Consider the following 16,302-nt stretch of genomic DNA (forward strand, 5'->3'; position numbering starts at 1 on the left):
GATCAACAGGACTTAGTGATGAATTGGATGTGAAAGGGTGACAAAGTAGCTTCAAGGATGATGCCAGTTTCCACAAGTGATTTTTCTCAAAGTTTACATCACCAGCCCAGTCCTTGGCCCTGAGTTCCAGCCAAACAGCCAGCCACAAACTTCAACATCTCCATTAGACATCACCTCAAACTGTACACATCCACAGCTAATTTATCACTCACACTTAGCCCTCTGTTAAATGGGATGAAACCTCCTCTGAGGGATGAATAAGGGAATTGTGGAGGGAGAGCCCAGCAAAGCAGATGAGCCTGCTCTGGGAAATGAAGCTCTAGAAGGCAGAATTGCCCGGATACCCTTTTTGAGGAGTAAAGTCTTCCAAGATCTGCCTCCTAAATTTAAGTGGCTGCTTCTCACTCTCTGCTACAGAGAAAACCAACCTTGCTCCCATGTTCATCATGGATGGACTGGACAAAAGAGAAGACAACCAATTCAGAGTTTTAGTGGTTGCCAGCAGTAACAGTGTGGCCCAAGAGATTGGCCCAGCTTCCTCCCTTTATCTTTCAGCAAACCACCTCCGCAGTATGGTGCATAGGCTGTGCAGGGCAGTGGTTGAGATCAAAAATTCTAAAGCCAGACTGCTTCTGTTCAGATACTGACTTTGCCCTTAGTAGCTATGAGATCTTGGGCAAGTAACTTAACCTCTGTTTTCTCATCTGTAAGTTGGGGAAAATTATAGTGCTTTTTAGGGTTGTAAATCTGATTTTTAAAAAAAAGAAAAAAGAAGGGCCCAAAGTTAAAAGAGGCCTATAGGCGAGTTTCTCCCTCAGCAAAGGGTAAAGCTGACACTGGTGTTTTCCTTGGCCCTGCAGGGTTTGGCTTGGCAGGAGGCAATTCCCAGGGTTCAGGCTCCAGACGCAGGCCTGGAGGCACCAGAGTGGTACTGAAAGAGGTGTGGATTTGGAGCCAGATATCCATGTTCCAGCCTCGATTACTGTGTGACCCTGGGGAAGGTGCTGCCGCAGACAAGCAGGGCCCAAAGCCTAAAAGGCGAGGAGCTGACGCCGGACGCCGCCCCTGAGGCTAGCTTGCGCAAACGCAAAAGATCCACAAACAGCACCGAAGCCCCAGGGGCGGGGTCGGAGGAGGTCGCTGAGAATCGCTCTTGCGCGCCCAATCACAAATGACGTTCCGCCTGTTCTCCGCCCCCTAGGTGGGAGGACCCAATCAACGTCGAGAGCGTATGCCCACTTAGCTTGGGTCCTTGCTGCGGCTGTAGGGCGTCTAGGGCTGCTGGTCAGCTCTGGTCTAGACGCGCGGGGGTCTGCAAGCGTGAGGCCGCCTTCCAACCTGGCTTCCCGGGATGTCGGTGGCCTTCGTGCCGGACTGGCTGAGAGGCAAGGCGGAAGTCAATCAGGAGACGATCCAGCGGGTGAGCGCTAATGCGGGCAGAGCGATCTTAGCAGAGATCCCGAAGTGCTACGGGTGCTGGAAGCTTCCTGGAGTGAGCAGCTGAGACGTGTGCGTAGGGTGACTTGCCGTCAGATGGGAATGAAGTCAGCAGAGGCGCTGGGGCTGGAAATCCCGGCATTGGGGCGGGGGCGGGGAAGGAGGCAGTTGTCCCCGCCGTCCTGATGTCGTGCTGCACTGACCCTTTCATCTTTCAGCTCCTGGAGGAGAATGATCAGTTGATCCGCTGTATTGTGGAATATCAGAACAAAGGCCGGGCGAATGAATGCGTCCAGTAAGTCCCCTCCCCATTACCCTGACTAATGAGTTTGGCGGGGAAGCCAGTATAGGAATACAGCAGCTGACCTGAACTAGGAGTCTTGAGAGATTGATCGCAGATGAGGCTCAGAGAGGTTACCTGCCCAAGACCATACGGACAGTGCACTGTGAAGCTTGGAGTCAGACGTGGCTCCCTCTTCAAAACTTGAATTGTGCTCATTACAAAGACTGCTTCACGTGAAGCCATGTCAGCCGATGACAACAGGGATGGGGAGGAAAGCACTCGGAAAACTAGTGTCCGGAGATGATGAGAGCAGTGGCTGCTTTCTGGTCGTGGAACCCTGGCTCATACTTTTCTTGTGACACATGCAAAGACCAATAAAAGATTTCCAGGTTAAGACAGAGGTAAACTTGGCACAGTAATTTAATGTGCTCTCTAGCTATATGCCAAAATGAGGGAAAAGAGCCTCTTTTCTAAATGTCATTCCAGGAATTATGCCCCATTTATTACAGAAACAAAAAATTTTATTTCATTGTTACCAAAGCCATGCTTTTCCCACCCCCTAAAAAAGTAACCTGCAATCCAGCTTTGGGTAAGTCTTTACACTGGACACTGGCATTTGGTAATTTGCTTTTGTACAGTTTATAGTAAACACTCTCATTTTTCTATATGGCAAATAGTTGCAAAACACTCCATTTGATGCAGTGATTCTCAAACTATGGGGTAAGAAAGTTATCAAAACCTCCTAATGGACCTTTTCACACTGCACTGTTCACATTTCCTGCCCCCTAGCCTGATTTGTCTTCCTAGGTGGAGAGCTCTACCCCCTGATTGAGAATCGCTATTATAGTAAGTGTGCATTGATCATGGAAGTGTCTTGTCCCTTCTTTAAGTTTGTTCAAGATTTTTTTTTTGGGGGGGGGCCCTTGTGGCATGCGGGATCTCAGTTCCCCGACCAGGGATCAAAACCGTGCCCACTGCATCGGAAGCATCAAGTCCTAACCACTGGACCGCCAGGGAATTCCCTGTTCAAGATATTTTATAAGTAATACTGAGACCAGGCACTGTTTCAGCCACTGGGGAATCAGTACCAAAACAGAGACCAGCTCTGCTTTCATGGAACTTACCTTCTAGACTGTAGAATCATATAATTAGGCACATACTAATAAGCACTTCGAACAAGAATAAAGCAGGGTAAGTGGGGGGAAGAGCGCTACTTTATACCAGGTATCGTTGATGTGACATTTGAGTAGACGCCTTAGGTGGGGGAGCAGCTATGCAGATACGTGAATCAGAGAGAGTATCAGGTGGAAAAGCCCCCAGGCTAGAGCGTGCTGGATATCTTCAAGTCATAGCAAGGAGGCCACTCTGGCCAGAACTCGGTGAGTAAAGGGAAAGTGGTAGGAGATGAGATCAGAGAGGGTAACTAGAGGCCCTGATCATATAGGGCCTTATAGGCCATGAGAGCTTAGCTTTACTCATAATGAGATGGGAGGCTTTGGAGGGTTTTGAACAGAGGTATGACATGGTCTTGACCTAAATTGTACAGTGATCACTCAGGCTGCTATGTGGATAATTAGAGTAGGGGTGCAAAGGTAGAGCAGGGAGACAGGTTAGGAGACTGCTGCAGTAGTCCAAGCAAGAAGTGATAGTGGCTTGGCCTAGAGAGGTAGCTATGGAAGTGAGAAGTGAGAACAGATAAGATTCTGGATATATTTTCCTTCAATATGTTAAAGTAAGAAGGTTGACAACACTGAGTGATCCAGTCAGTGGATGAGCCATTCACTAGGGTGGATAAATTCTTTTCCAGTTTGTTGTTCATGTTCAGTAAAAGCAAACGTCTAATTTTTACCTGTTTCTTACCCATAGGTACCAGCATGTGTTACACAGAAATCTCATTTATTTGGCCACCATCGCAGACGCCAACCCAACCAGTGCTTCAAAAACAATGGAATAATCTTCCAGTTGGCTGTTGTGAGGAGTAATCAAATGTAATCTATTTCCTAGGAAATGGAGGCAGGATCCTTACCAACTCACCTGCTTAGAAGGTGAATGGAACCTCTGTGGCTCTTTTCAAAATGTGAAAATGCAAGGAAAGCTACTAAATTAACCATATTCTCAGAGAGAATATTTATTTTAATAAGCGGATTCGCTCAATTAAGTTGACTCCAGGTGTCCTCCTTCCTGAAATAAGTGTGTTTGGACATCAGGGGCATCTTCGAGTCTACCTTTTCAGTTTCATCCGGAAGAGGAAACTGAGCAGGTATTGGGCGAGACTCCCGACTGAGACCCTGCCAATGGACGTGTAACTGTGTGTTCCCTCCTACCAGTTTGTGGTTGTGCACCCCCTGACTGCTCTTTTCAGGTTGCTTTGAAATAAAGCTTGCCTTTCCACAAAAGACTGATATTGAGGTGTAGATGTTTTCATGTAATAAGTCTTCCATTTGGTTTTTGAGAAAAAGTGTAAAGACTTAAACATATATGTAACAACACCATTATCATTGCTAACACAATAGTAATTCTTCATTATTATCTAACATCATCTACTAATAGAAGATGGGATGGGGAGGAAGAATATCTTTTTCTTTCTATCCTTTTAAGGTTCTTGGCTAGGCCTCTATAACAAAAGATTAATAAAAGCATACAAATTTATTTAATATAAGTTTTATATGACATGGGAGCCTTCATAAGGAAATGAAGACCCAAAGGAGCAGTTAAACCTGAGCATTTTTATAGTAAGTTTGATGAAAAGTAGAAAGTCATGGGAAAATGTGATAGAACATAAGGGTATGAGCTAGGTGTAGTAAACTGGAGGGAACTTAGTAAGGCCTTTTTGTTCAAAATCTGTGTCCCTCTGGATGTAGGGAGGACACTTCTAATACGAGGGTCTCATGACCTGTTTCATGGGAGAAGGTCTGAGAGTCCTTCCAGCATCTGCCATTTCTCACATTCCTTCAGCGTGAAATATTCAATATGCCAAGGTGCCATATTTTGGAGTAGCATGCCCTGAATTCCACAACGTTCAATTTTCTTTTGTTCCCACAAAATGTGTTTTTGTTGATGTGTCTGAATCAGGATCCAAACAAGATTTACACCCTGCATTTTGTTGATGTCCCTTAAGTCTCTAAAAATACTTAACAGTTCCCTTTTCTTTTCTTTGCCATTTGTTGGAAAAACTAGGTCATTTGCTCTAAAATTTTTCACATTTCTGTTGTATCCCTGTGGTGTCATTATATCTGTCCCACTAATCGCCCACTTTTCCTATAAACTGGTAGAGGCTCATTCAGACTCAGGTTTAATATTTTTGGCAAGAATACATCATAGGAAGTGCTTGCTTTCGCATCACATCAGGAAATAACCTAATCTGATTTATTATCAAGTTCCTGATAGCCTTTCACTTAAATGATGATCTACCCAGCTTTGATCTGTTACTTCCTCAGGGATTACATAATGGTGATTTTCTATTTTATTGTTCTTTTTGCCTCTATTAGCTTTGTTCTATAAAGAACTTTCCCTCTTTGAGACTTATCTGTTAAATGAGGCAAAGAGATTCTTGTGAACCCAAAATTAAAACCTTTTGTTGGAGTCAAGGGTTGCAACCCAGGGAGGCTGTAACATGTAAACAGTGAAGAGAGACCTCATTTTGAGTCCCAGATCTAACACAACCTCTGAAAGCTCTGTTTCCTCAGCTCTAAAATGGGAATAATGAAAGTAGTATCCGCCTCCTGACGTTGTGAGATGGAGATAATGCAGTTGAGAGCTGGGCACATGGTAAACATACAAGTGTGTTAGCTTTGTGTGTTAGCTGAAGGCTCTGGCCCTTTCTAGGCCTTCTCAAGTCTGGAAGGGAGCCTGCTCCCCCACCCATTCTGCCATCTGTAGGGTTCTAACCCATCATTGGTCTCCTCCCTCCTCTACTATTCATGTGGTTTGAGCTCATACTCCATGCCAAGTAGGCTGCTCATGGGCCTAATCTGATCAGCAGATATGGTGGGTGCTGTGCAATATATTTAGTTTTGAATTAGTTGCTAATATTTTAAAAAACGAGGATTTCCTATAAAAGCCTGGCTTTCTAGCAATGCTGGGTTACAGATCCATGTGGCAACCATCAGCTGGAGTGGGATGGCAGCTGCCCCCCTTTATTAGACAGTTTGAACACTTAAAAATCTGTTAAGAGGGTGGATCTCGGGACCTACCTGGCCGTCTAGTGGTTAAGACTATGCACGTCCACTGCACGGGGTGTGGGTTCGATCCCTGGTTGGGGAACTAAGATCCCACATGCTGCATGACATGGCCAAAAAATTTTCGAAAAAGAGGGTGGATCTCCTGTTGTGTTCTTATCACAATAAAGTAAAACAAAAACAAAGTAGAGAGTGGCTACCAGATCCTGGGTAGAGGGGAGAATGAGGAGTTATTGTTTAATTGGTACCAAGTTTTAGGTTTTTTTTTTTTAATTTTTATTTATTTTTGGCTGCTTCGGGTCTTCGTTGCTGCACGCGGGCTTTCTCTAGTTGTGGCGAGCGGGGCCTACTCTTCGTTGCGGTGTGCCAGCTTCTCATTGAGGTGGCTTCTCTTGTTGCAGAGCACGGACTCTAGGTGCTCAAGCTCCAGCAATTTTGGCACACGGGCTTCAGGAGTTGTGGCATGCAGGCTCAGTAGTTGTGGCTCGCAGGCTCTAGAGTGCAGGCTCAGTAGGTGTGGTGCACGGGCTTAGCTGCTCTGCGGCATGTGGGATCTTCCCAGACCAGGGATCGAACCTGTGTCCCCTGCATTGGCAGGCGGATTCTTAACCACCATGCCACCAGGGAAGTCCCCAAAGTTTTAGTTTTACAAGATGAAAATTGTCTTATGGATAGATGGTAGTGATGGTTGCACAACAATGTGAATGTAGTTAACAGCCTCTGAACTGTAAGCTTAAAAACAGTTAAAATATTTTATGTATATTTTACAATTTTAAGAAAATAATGGAAAAGTACAACCCAACAGTGTGGCCCCAGCCTAAAGATATATCAGTGTAACAAATAGAGTCCAGAAATAGAATCGCACATATGTGGTCACAAAGCCAAGGTAATTCAATGGATAAAAGTCTTTTCAACAAATGGTGGTGGAACTACTGTATAGACCTACAGGGGAAAGAAATGAACCTCAACTTCTACCTGGCCCCACATCCACAAATTCTAATAGATCATAGACTTACACCTATGGTGTAAGATTGGGCTACAAAACTTCTAAAAGAAAACATAGGAGAAAATCTTCTCGAGCTTGGGGTAGGCAGAGATTTCCTACACAAAGAAGCACAAACCATAAAAAAAAATTGATCAAGTGGTTTAATCAAAAATTAAAAACTGCTTTGCACAAGCCACTTTCAAAAGACAAGACGCAGATTGGGAGAAAATATTCGCAATTACATAAACCTAACAAGAGAGTTGTATTAAGAACATACATGTATCTAACAACATGTTAGTATCCAGAACCCGTGCATTCTGTAAGACGAAGAACGCGATTAAAATAAGGGCAAAGGAACATATGTATATGTATAACTGATTAAATTTGTTATAAAGCAAAAAATAAAAAAATTAAAAAAATAATAATAAAATAAAATAAGGGCAAAGGTCTTGAACTGAGACGTCACAAAAGAGGGAGAGTGGCCTTGAACACAACTATACCAGTGACGCTGGCCCCAAAGCGGGGACGAACGCACAGTTCAGCCTATAGGCCTTTGAAGTGAGACAAATGGTCTAACGGGATAGTGCCATAACTACTCCTTGAGAAAAAGAAAACCAAAGCTCTGTCGCTCTACTAAACCTCAACAACCTCATTCTCCCAACTGTTTCGCAGATTCGGAAACAAGGAAGCTCGCGGTATCTGCAAATACGTAGACACGGCCCTTGAGAAAGGACCACAGAAAGTAGAGAGCACAGGCGCGTCCGGGGCTCCCAGATTGGGCGACGGATTCCAACATACAGGGGGGAAAAGGGGCGGCGCAGAACAGGGCCAGCTCAGGAATAGGAGCGCCGGGGCTGGAGGCTCTTCGAGCTCCAAGGCACGCCCACGTAAGCGCACCCACTTCGGTTACCCACCGCCTTCGAGACCGTACTCTCGCGGTATTTGTCCCGACTCTCGCGGGGTTTAGCGTGGCACTGGGAGACCAGGCCAGGGGGCGGGGGTGGTGGTCTGTTAGTGGCGTTGGGCTTCGGCCGTGGTGGCAGCGGTTTCTCCTCTGCTCACGGGGAGCAGCTCAGGCTGGAGGCCAGCCAGGTGAAGAGCTAGCCTGCATGTGTGTGCGCGGTCCGTGGGGGCCGGGAGGCCTGGGGTGAGAGGGAGCTGGTCTCGGCCTCGGGCGCTGTCGCACCAGGCCAGCGGGAGGTGACTGAGGCGCGGGCTCCGCCCTAGCCCTGCGCCCTGACCGCTTTCCTCCCCGTCTCTCCCAGCTCTTGCCGCCGCCTCGGTCGCGATGGGGGCGCAGGACCGGCCGCAGTGTCACTTCGACATCGAGATCAACCGGGAACCGGGTGAGCCGGGACACTGGGGAGCCCTGCGGGCCCTGGGCTTGCCTTGGGGAAGGGGAGGGGTCTACCTTCATCACCCCTCCCCCAAGCCTTTTTGGGACTGGTAGGCGCAGTCGGCACTCTCTTTTCTCCTGAGCAAAAGTCGGTGCAGAAAGGAGAGTGGCCCGGATACACCACTCCAATCCTAAACAGGCCTCGCAGTCCCAAACTCCATGCCCCCTTGCACCCCCGGAATGAGTGTTCATGCCATGCCTAGCGCCAAGAAAAGGGGTGCAATCCTTTGTGGACTTTGTCTCTCTCAGTGTCTCTAGGGGCAAACACTCCCAATTTCGATTTCTGGTCCCTCACTCTGTACTGTGAGCTTTGGACTCGTATATTCTGTATTTCCTAATCCTTGTACAGCATTAATAGGTTAACTCCGCTTTTATTTTTCCTTAAGTATCTTTAGCCAGAATTTCTTGGTTCGTAGGAAAATGACTTAGCACAAGTCTTGGGTGATAAACCAAAGCATTCAGTACCAACCGACTTGCAGCATGTGTGCGCTTAGGATTAATGTTTTGTTTTCAGGGAATCCAGCCATTCGTTAGTATATTTTGTTGAAAATAAAATATTTTCTTCTGGAGGGTAGTTGTTTCGTTCTAAGTTACAGAGCGCGCGGGGTTCCAAACTGTTTTCTTACCTCTTTTTTAGTATCTGTGAGGGAAGTTTTAATTGGAGGCATATATACAGTCTTTGTGCCAATCTTGTTCAGCAGATTCTACGTGCTGCTGTTCTAGACTCTGAGGATATAGCAGTGCATTAAACAAAGGCCTCTCTCCCTTGTAGTTTATATTCTGTTGGAGAAAGGCGGACAATAACCCCACCACCACCAAATTTTTTTGTCTTGTAGTAGGGATACTGTTTTATTTTATTTATTTATTTATTTATTTTACTTATTTATTTGGTTGTGTCGGATCTTAGTTGCAGCAGGCGGGCTCCTTAGTTGTGGCATGCATGGGGGATCTAGTTCCCGGACCAGGGATTGAACCCCAGCCCCCTGCATTGGGAGCGCCACCAGGGAAGTCCCTAGGGATACTGTTTTAATAGGTTGGTCAGAAAAGGCCATTTTGAGAAGATGACATTTAAGCAGACCCGAAGGAGATGAGGAGGTGAGTCGTGTGGATATCTTTGAGAAGAGCATTCCTGGTAGAGGTAGTAGTTAGTACAAAGGCCCTGAGGAGAGAGGGTACCTGCAAGTTTGAGGAACAGCAAGAAAAGCCCACGGGGGCTGGAGTAAAGGAGGCAGGTGAGTAGCAGGAAATGGGTAAAGGCCATAGTAAGCACTTTGACTCAGTGAGATAAGATATTGAAGGGTTTTGAGCAAAGGAATGATGTGATCTTAGTAATTTTGTTGCATTCACTCTTTTTCATACTTTGAGCCTTGTGGATCTTAATCCTTACTCTATAGTGAATCTACGTTTTGAATAACAGGGCTTATTTTTTTTTTAAGAGTTAAAAATATCAGACTCCTGGAAAGTGGAGGTCAAACAAAGGTTCTCTAGCCACATAAAGTACAGTACTCCTTTCCTCATATACGTTCATGTCCTAGTTTTGCAAATGACTTTCGTCATGAAACATCTCCAGGATACGTTTGGTAAATGTATAATGAATTTCGGTCTCCAACACTATAATACCTTTCTGGTAGAAGTGACTAGAACTCTTGAGAACACTGAATCATATAGAAAACAAGGAATGCTTACATTATTCTAGGTTGAACCAGTTGATAATTGGCAATTTCATATGGTTTAGTCTCATATATAATACTTCTCTAGCACTTTTCAGTACTTTTCAGTATATTATGTAAGTAGTAGATACTTGATTTTTACACAACTTTTAAGGATCACTTCAGTTGTTTGAAACGAGGTGTCCTGCTTTGCACGATTTAAACATTAGTATGTATGTCATTGAGTACTATTCAAGTAATACTCTTCTGCTATAGTTAATAATTCACTTGATATAAATATCAATATAAAGTAATATCTTTGATTTACTTTGATAAGCAGAGATCCTTCAAGAGTGGACATACTATCCACATTAATGAGATATCAAGTACTGATAAAAATTGAGTTGAATACAACACAGTGTGTATTCTTTTGCGTTACTATCAGTGGAAATTTGTATATTTTTTAGCAAACATGTGAATTAGACTTTTGAATTGTAAAGCCACCAAATGAATGCAAATATATATTAAAAGAGGAAATGTCTTTAAATTATTTGAGTATAGTTGTAGAACTCTTCATGTTGTTATTTCTCCTTGAGTGAGTTTTGGTAGTTGGTAGCTTTTAAGCAATTGGTCCATTTAATCTAAGTTGTCAAACAACATCGTTCCTTAATTTTGTGTCTATGGGATCTATAGTGGTATTGCCTTTATTCCTCATATTGATAATTTGTGTCTGTTGTCTTTTTTTCTTTGGCCAGTTTGGCTAGATGTTTATCAATTTTATTGTCATTTCAAAGAACCAGATTTTCATTTCATTGATTTTTTTGTTTGTTTTGTTTTCAATTTCATTGATTTCTGCTCTTTTTTCTGATGCTTGCTTTGGCTTTATTTTGCTCTTTTTCTAGTTTCTTAAAGCAGAAACTTGGATTGTTGACTTGTGACCTTTCTTGTCAAGTATTAGTATTTAATGCTATAAATTTACCTCTGTGAAGGACCCCACAAATTTTGTGTACTGCACAAATTTTGATATATTGCTCATTCTCTTTCAGTTCAAAATATTTTCTAATTTCCCTTGCAGCTTAGTCTTTGACTCATGAATTATTTAGAAGTGTTTTACTTTCTAAATACTTGGATATTTTGCAGTTGTCTTTCCAATAATGATTTCTAGTTTAATTGCATTATGGTCAGGGAACATACTTTGTATGATCTCAGCTTTTTAAAATTTATTAAGGTTTAATATGTTCTATTGGTGAATTTCCCAGGTACACTTGAAAAGAATATATATTGTGCTGTTTTTGTGTAGACTGTTCTGTAAATGTCATTTAGATCCAGTTGGCTAATAGTGTTGTTCAGTTCGTCTATATCCTGGCTGATTTCCTGGCTTCTTTTATTGATTACCAAGAGAGGAGTGTTGAAATCTCTAGTTATAATCGTGAGTTTATTTCTCCTTTCAGTTCTGTTAGGTTTTGCTCCATTTACTTTGAGGCTCTTTTGTTAGGTGGATGCTTACACATTTAGGATTATGTCTTTTTTTTTTTTAATTTAATATTTATTTATTTATTTATTTTGGCTGTGCTGGGTCTTACTTGCAGCACATGGGATCCTCGTTGCAGCAGGCAAACTCTTAGTTGCAGCATGCCTGCGGGATCTAGTTCATTGATCAGGGATCGAACCCCGCTCCCCTGCATTGGGAGCACAGAGTCTTACCCACTGGGCCACCAGGGAAGTCCCAGGATTGTTAGGTCTTCTTAATGAATTAACTCGCTTATCATTATGTAATGACCCTTTTTATTCCTGGTAATTTTCCTTGTTCCACAGTCTACTTTGTCGAATGTGAATACAGCTACTGCAGCTTTTTATTAGTGTTTACGTGGTATGTCATTTTCTACTTTTATTTATTTATTTGTTTATTTATTTGTTTATTTATTTATGGCTGAGTTGGGTCTTTGTTGCTGGGCGCGGGCTTTCTCTAGTTGCAGCGAGTTGGGGCTACTCTTCATTGCAGTGCGCGGGCTTCTCATTGCGGTGGCTTCTCTTGTTGTGGAGCATTGGCTCTAGGCGCATAGGCTTCAGTGGTTGTGGCACGTGGGCTCAGTAGTTGTAGCTCGCGGGCTCTAGAGCGCAGGCTTAGTAGTTGTGGCGCACAGGCTTAGTTGCTCCGTGGCATGTGGGGTCTTCCCGGACCAGAGCTCAAACCCGTGTCCCCTGCATTGGCAGGCAGGTTCTTAACCGCTGCGCTACCAGGGAAGCCATCATTTTCTACTTTTAACCTACTTATATCGTTATATTTAAAGTGGGTTTCTTGGAGATAGCAAATCGATGAGTCTTGGTTTTTAATCCATTTTCACATTCTCTGTCTTTTAATCCGTATATTTAGACTGTTTACACTTAATATAATTGTTATGTTTGGATTTGTCAATTTAATAATTGTTTTTACTTCTTCTGTTTTTATTCTGTTCTCTTTTTGCCTTTTGGATTATTTGAATTCGTATTTTTTAAATTTTCTGTTGAATTTTTAGAGATATCTCTGTATAGTTTTTTTAGTGGTTACTCTAGAGATTACAGTATGTATGCTTGTCTCTTTACAGTGTACTTAGAATTAATATTTTACCACTTCAAGAGAACCGTTAAAACCATCCCACATATAGCATCCTTTACCTCTCACCTTATGTTGTACTTGTCCTATGTATTACATCTACAAACACTGAAAACTTTCTTTCAAATGTCACACATATTTTAAAGAACTTAAGAGGAGAAAAAAAATACTCTTATCTTTACCCTTTCTGTTACTGTTTGTTCCTTTTTGAAGTCTGAAGTTCCTCTGGTAACATTTCCCTTCCACATGAAGAATTTGCTTTAAGTATTTCTTTAGAGCAGAACTTCTGGCAGCAAATTCTCTGTTTTCCTTCAACTGCAAATATTATTTTGCCTTTATTCTTAAAAAATATTTTCACTATATATAGAATTTTGGGTTAATAGTTATTTTCTTTTAACACTTGAAAAATGTTCCACTCTCCTCTGGTCTTTATGGTTTCTGATAAGAAATCTATAGTGATTCGAACTGTTGCTCCCCCAAATGTAAATGTATTGTTCTTGTCTAGCTACTTTCAACATTTATCTTGTCTTTAGATTTCAGCAGTTTTATTGTAGTGTGAATTTCTTTGTGTTTATTTTCTTTGGGGTTTGCCGATCTTCTTGAATCTGTGTCTGTCTTTTGCCAAATTTAGGGAGTTTTCAGCTGTTATTTCTTCAAATATGTTTTCTGTCCAACACTATTTCCTTTCTTTCTGGGACTTTGATGACACAAATATCAGAGGTTTGATACTACCCCACAGGTCCCTGAGGCTCTGTTTATTTATTTTTTCTATCTTTTTTCTGTTTTTCAGATTGGATAATTTCTATTAACTGGTCTTTGAGTTCACTTTTTTTTTTTCCTCCGAGTTCACTTTATCCTCTGTCATCTCTGTCCTCCTGTTGAGCCCACCCAGTGAATCTTTATTTTTGGTTATTATACTTTTTCATTTTAAAATTTCCTTTTGGTTTTGCTTGTGGCTTTCTATTTTTCCAGTCATTTTAAGAGTGTTTGTCCTTACTTAGTGGAGTATGGTTGTAATGGCTGCTTTAAAGTCTTTGTCTAATAATGTCAACATCTGTATCATCATGGAGTGGCTGTCTTTGATTGTCTTCTTTTCCCTTATGAGATATGAGATTTTCTTGGTTCTTTAAATGTCGATAAATGCTGGATTGTATCCTGGACGTTTTGTATGTTATGTTATATGACCCTGGATCTAGTTTAAATCCTGGGGAGAATATGGACTTGTGTTGTTGATGATGATGATGTTATAGCAAACAGTCAACCCAGTTAGGTTCAGCTTGCAAGTTCCCACCCACCTTCTGCTGTTCAGTGTCAGATCCATGCATAGTTCATGGATAAGCTCAGGAATTCATGTACAACTTAAATGGGATTGTTTTTTGAGCTCCCTCTTTTTTGAGATCTCCCCAACACATTCTGGCCCTTAGGGACTCCCTTTTTTGCTCATATGGCTAGAAAGCAAGGGTTTTAGTTTCCCTGTTCTTCCATGTGCTTCCCATGACTGTGTCTGTCTCTGAGGGTAAGTGGCAACAGGATAGAGAGTAAAATGCAACAGGAATTCTTCCTAAGCTCTTGGGACCACAGTTCCTCTAGTCAGAGAGAAGGGTTCCCCTCCCTTGGAGTTTTATATGCTTGCTCTCACTGCTGCTGCCACTGCAGAATTCCTTAGGAGCTGGGACAAGAGAGTATGGAAAAAATACACCAAAAAATGAGATATCCCCTATTCACTCTGATCTGTTGGGGCCCCCTTTCTAGAAATAGAGGGCTTTTCTTAGAGCTTTTTTTTCTCTGTGCCCAGTGGGCAGTTCCAGGTTTCAGATTGCTTTTGATTCCAGGCCAAGAGATATGGGAGGAAAAACAAAAACAAAATTCATTGCCAGTTTGGTGGGCTTTTGTGATCTGATGTCCTTCCCCAATGCCTACTACCATTATTTTTCAGTCCTTGGGTAATTGTTCCATGCTTTCTGTCCAAGGTTGTTTAGGTGCATTCAATAAGAAAGATAGGGCGGGGTATATTTACTCCATCTTGACTGAACCTAGATTTCCTTCTAAATTTTTTAAAGGTCCTAACTGGTAGAAATTAGCCAATCCTTTTTCATCGTCTTTACAAATAAATTCATGTTTTCTGAAAGTAGTAGCTTTTTGTGTGAAATATGATACCCAGTTTGGAAGTATAGATATGAAATTTTCACTGACAACTATTTTTCTGACAGGTAGGCCCACCCTTCTTTGGTTAAATGTTACTTCTCTCTATGGTTGTTAGTGGTTGGTTAAACTGAGTACCTTCCAGGGCAGACATGAAATAGGAATCTTGTTTTTCCTTCTTTGGTGCCTCAGAAACTTGCCTTTTACTTGCCTTATTCAGATCTTATATCAAGAAATGGAGTACTGGAGCCCAGGGGACCAGGTTTTAGATATCTATTGCAAACTGATTTAAGCCAGTTCAGTTAAGAATGGCTATTAAGTTCTTTTTAGAGTATATCGGGGAGTCACCAATAAGTTAGGGGATGGCTATAGATTGCCTTTGTCACAACCTTGCTACCAGGGCACAGTGAAAGCAAGTCTCATTTGCCACATGTAGACGTTGGCAAGCAAGTATGCACACAAGTAAGTCACATAACCAGTTCTGTAAGTTTGATGAAGTCCCAGTTCTGTCCTTTCCAGTGCTCCAAGCACTCTTTATGTGAAAGATTTCTGGTCTTGAAAATTGTCATGCGAATCTTTTAGTGTTCTGCACCAGAATCCTCCAAAATCTTGACTAGACCCAGGACCTTTTTGGTGGACCCAGCCTTAGGTTCCACTTCAAAGGGTGACTCCAGATTTATATGTCCTGTTAGTGGAAGGGTATGGATTATCTCCAGATGTTTTTATTCAGTCTGTATGTTCCAAACATCACTAATTTACCAATAAGAACCCATTTCTAACATTCATCTTGCTAATTACAAGGCCTCTGATTAGAAATAAAGATAGCAAAAGCAGTATTAGAAGCTACCTCTGGAGTACGGCCTTTGATTTATCACCCCTGAAGGGTGTTTCTTTCTTAGAGGCCTAAGGTATAGTTTTAAAACTCATCTGATTACTTTACATGAGAATGTCTATGTAAGGTATTTTAAAATAAATTATAGCTGTAATATACTACATTATAGTAGTATAATGGTGTAGACCTTTTGTTTTCAAACCGTGAGATGGTGTCATGAGGCCAGGAGGAGTCAAACCCCCATTTTTTTCACTCCCATTCCGTTTGTATCCAGTAGGGTTTTCCAAAGGCTGCATGGCATATAATGACACAACAGATTGAATGCAGAAGCAGATAGGAAAATCTAACTATCTTCTATTACGCTAGACATTAATGAGATTTGCAAAAATGTAAAACAATGACACTCATTAAATTTTTTGTTCATATTTGAAAATGTAAATTATTTAAAATAACCCATATTAAAAAGTCTTTAAGGTTCTCAGGGATTGTTTAGAGTATAGACAGATTCTGAGACCAAAAAGTTAGAGAACTGCTCTTATAGACACATGCTTTCATAGAACTCAAGCATTGGGCTTTATCTGCACATGTTTTAAACTTTTTGTTTGGATATAATTTCACATTTATAAGAAGTTGAAAAATAAAAATAGGAAACAGAATGCCCATCTATTCTTTACCCAGATTCATCTATTTACATTTTATATCATTTGCTTCATTAATCTCTCTCTTTTTCTCTCTCTGCACACACATTTTTTTCTGAACCATTTGCAGTTCACCCACATCATGGCTCTTTACTCCTAAATACTTGTG

General features: G+C 41.9%; 2 protein-coding genes across 6 annotated transcripts in view; both read left to right on the plus strand.

Annotated features, from left to right (window-relative positions):
• Positions 1-1,234: 1,234 nt before the first annotated feature.
• SS18L2 (SS18 like 2) lies at positions 1,235-4,112 on the plus strand. The gene is made up of 3 exons (XM_082638406.1): positions 1,235-1,420; positions 1,656-1,732; positions 3,587-4,112. The coding sequence occupies exons 1-3, from the start codon at positions 1,352-1,354 to the stop codon at positions 3,672-3,674; spliced, it is 234 nt and encodes a 77-aa protein (XP_082494532.1). The 5' UTR covers positions 1,235-1,351; the 3' UTR covers positions 3,675-4,112.
• Positions 4,113-7,863: 3,751 nt separating this feature from the next.
• The window catches only part of NKTR (natural killer cell triggering receptor), a 47,535-nt gene continuing 39,096 nt past the window's right edge, over positions 7,864-16,302 (plus strand). For 4 of the 5 annotated variants that reach the window (XM_082639833.1, XM_082639834.1, XM_082639836.1 and 1 more), the window contains exons 1-2: positions 7,864-8,005; positions 8,149-8,229. In XM_082639833.1, the coding sequence (XP_082495959.1) occupies positions 7,993-8,005; positions 8,149-8,229 (94 nt within the window). In that variant the 5' untranslated portion in view covers positions 7,864-7,992. The remainder of the gene's footprint in view (positions 8,006-8,148; positions 8,230-16,302) is intronic. The other variant, XM_082639835.1, reaches the window with a different exon arrangement.

The sequence above is a fragment of the Mesoplodon mirus genome, assembly GCF_964341445.2.
Source record: "Mesoplodon mirus genome assembly, chromosome: 12".
Lineage (NCBI taxonomy): Eukaryota > Metazoa > Chordata > Mammalia > Artiodactyla > Ziphiidae > Mesoplodon > Mesoplodon mirus.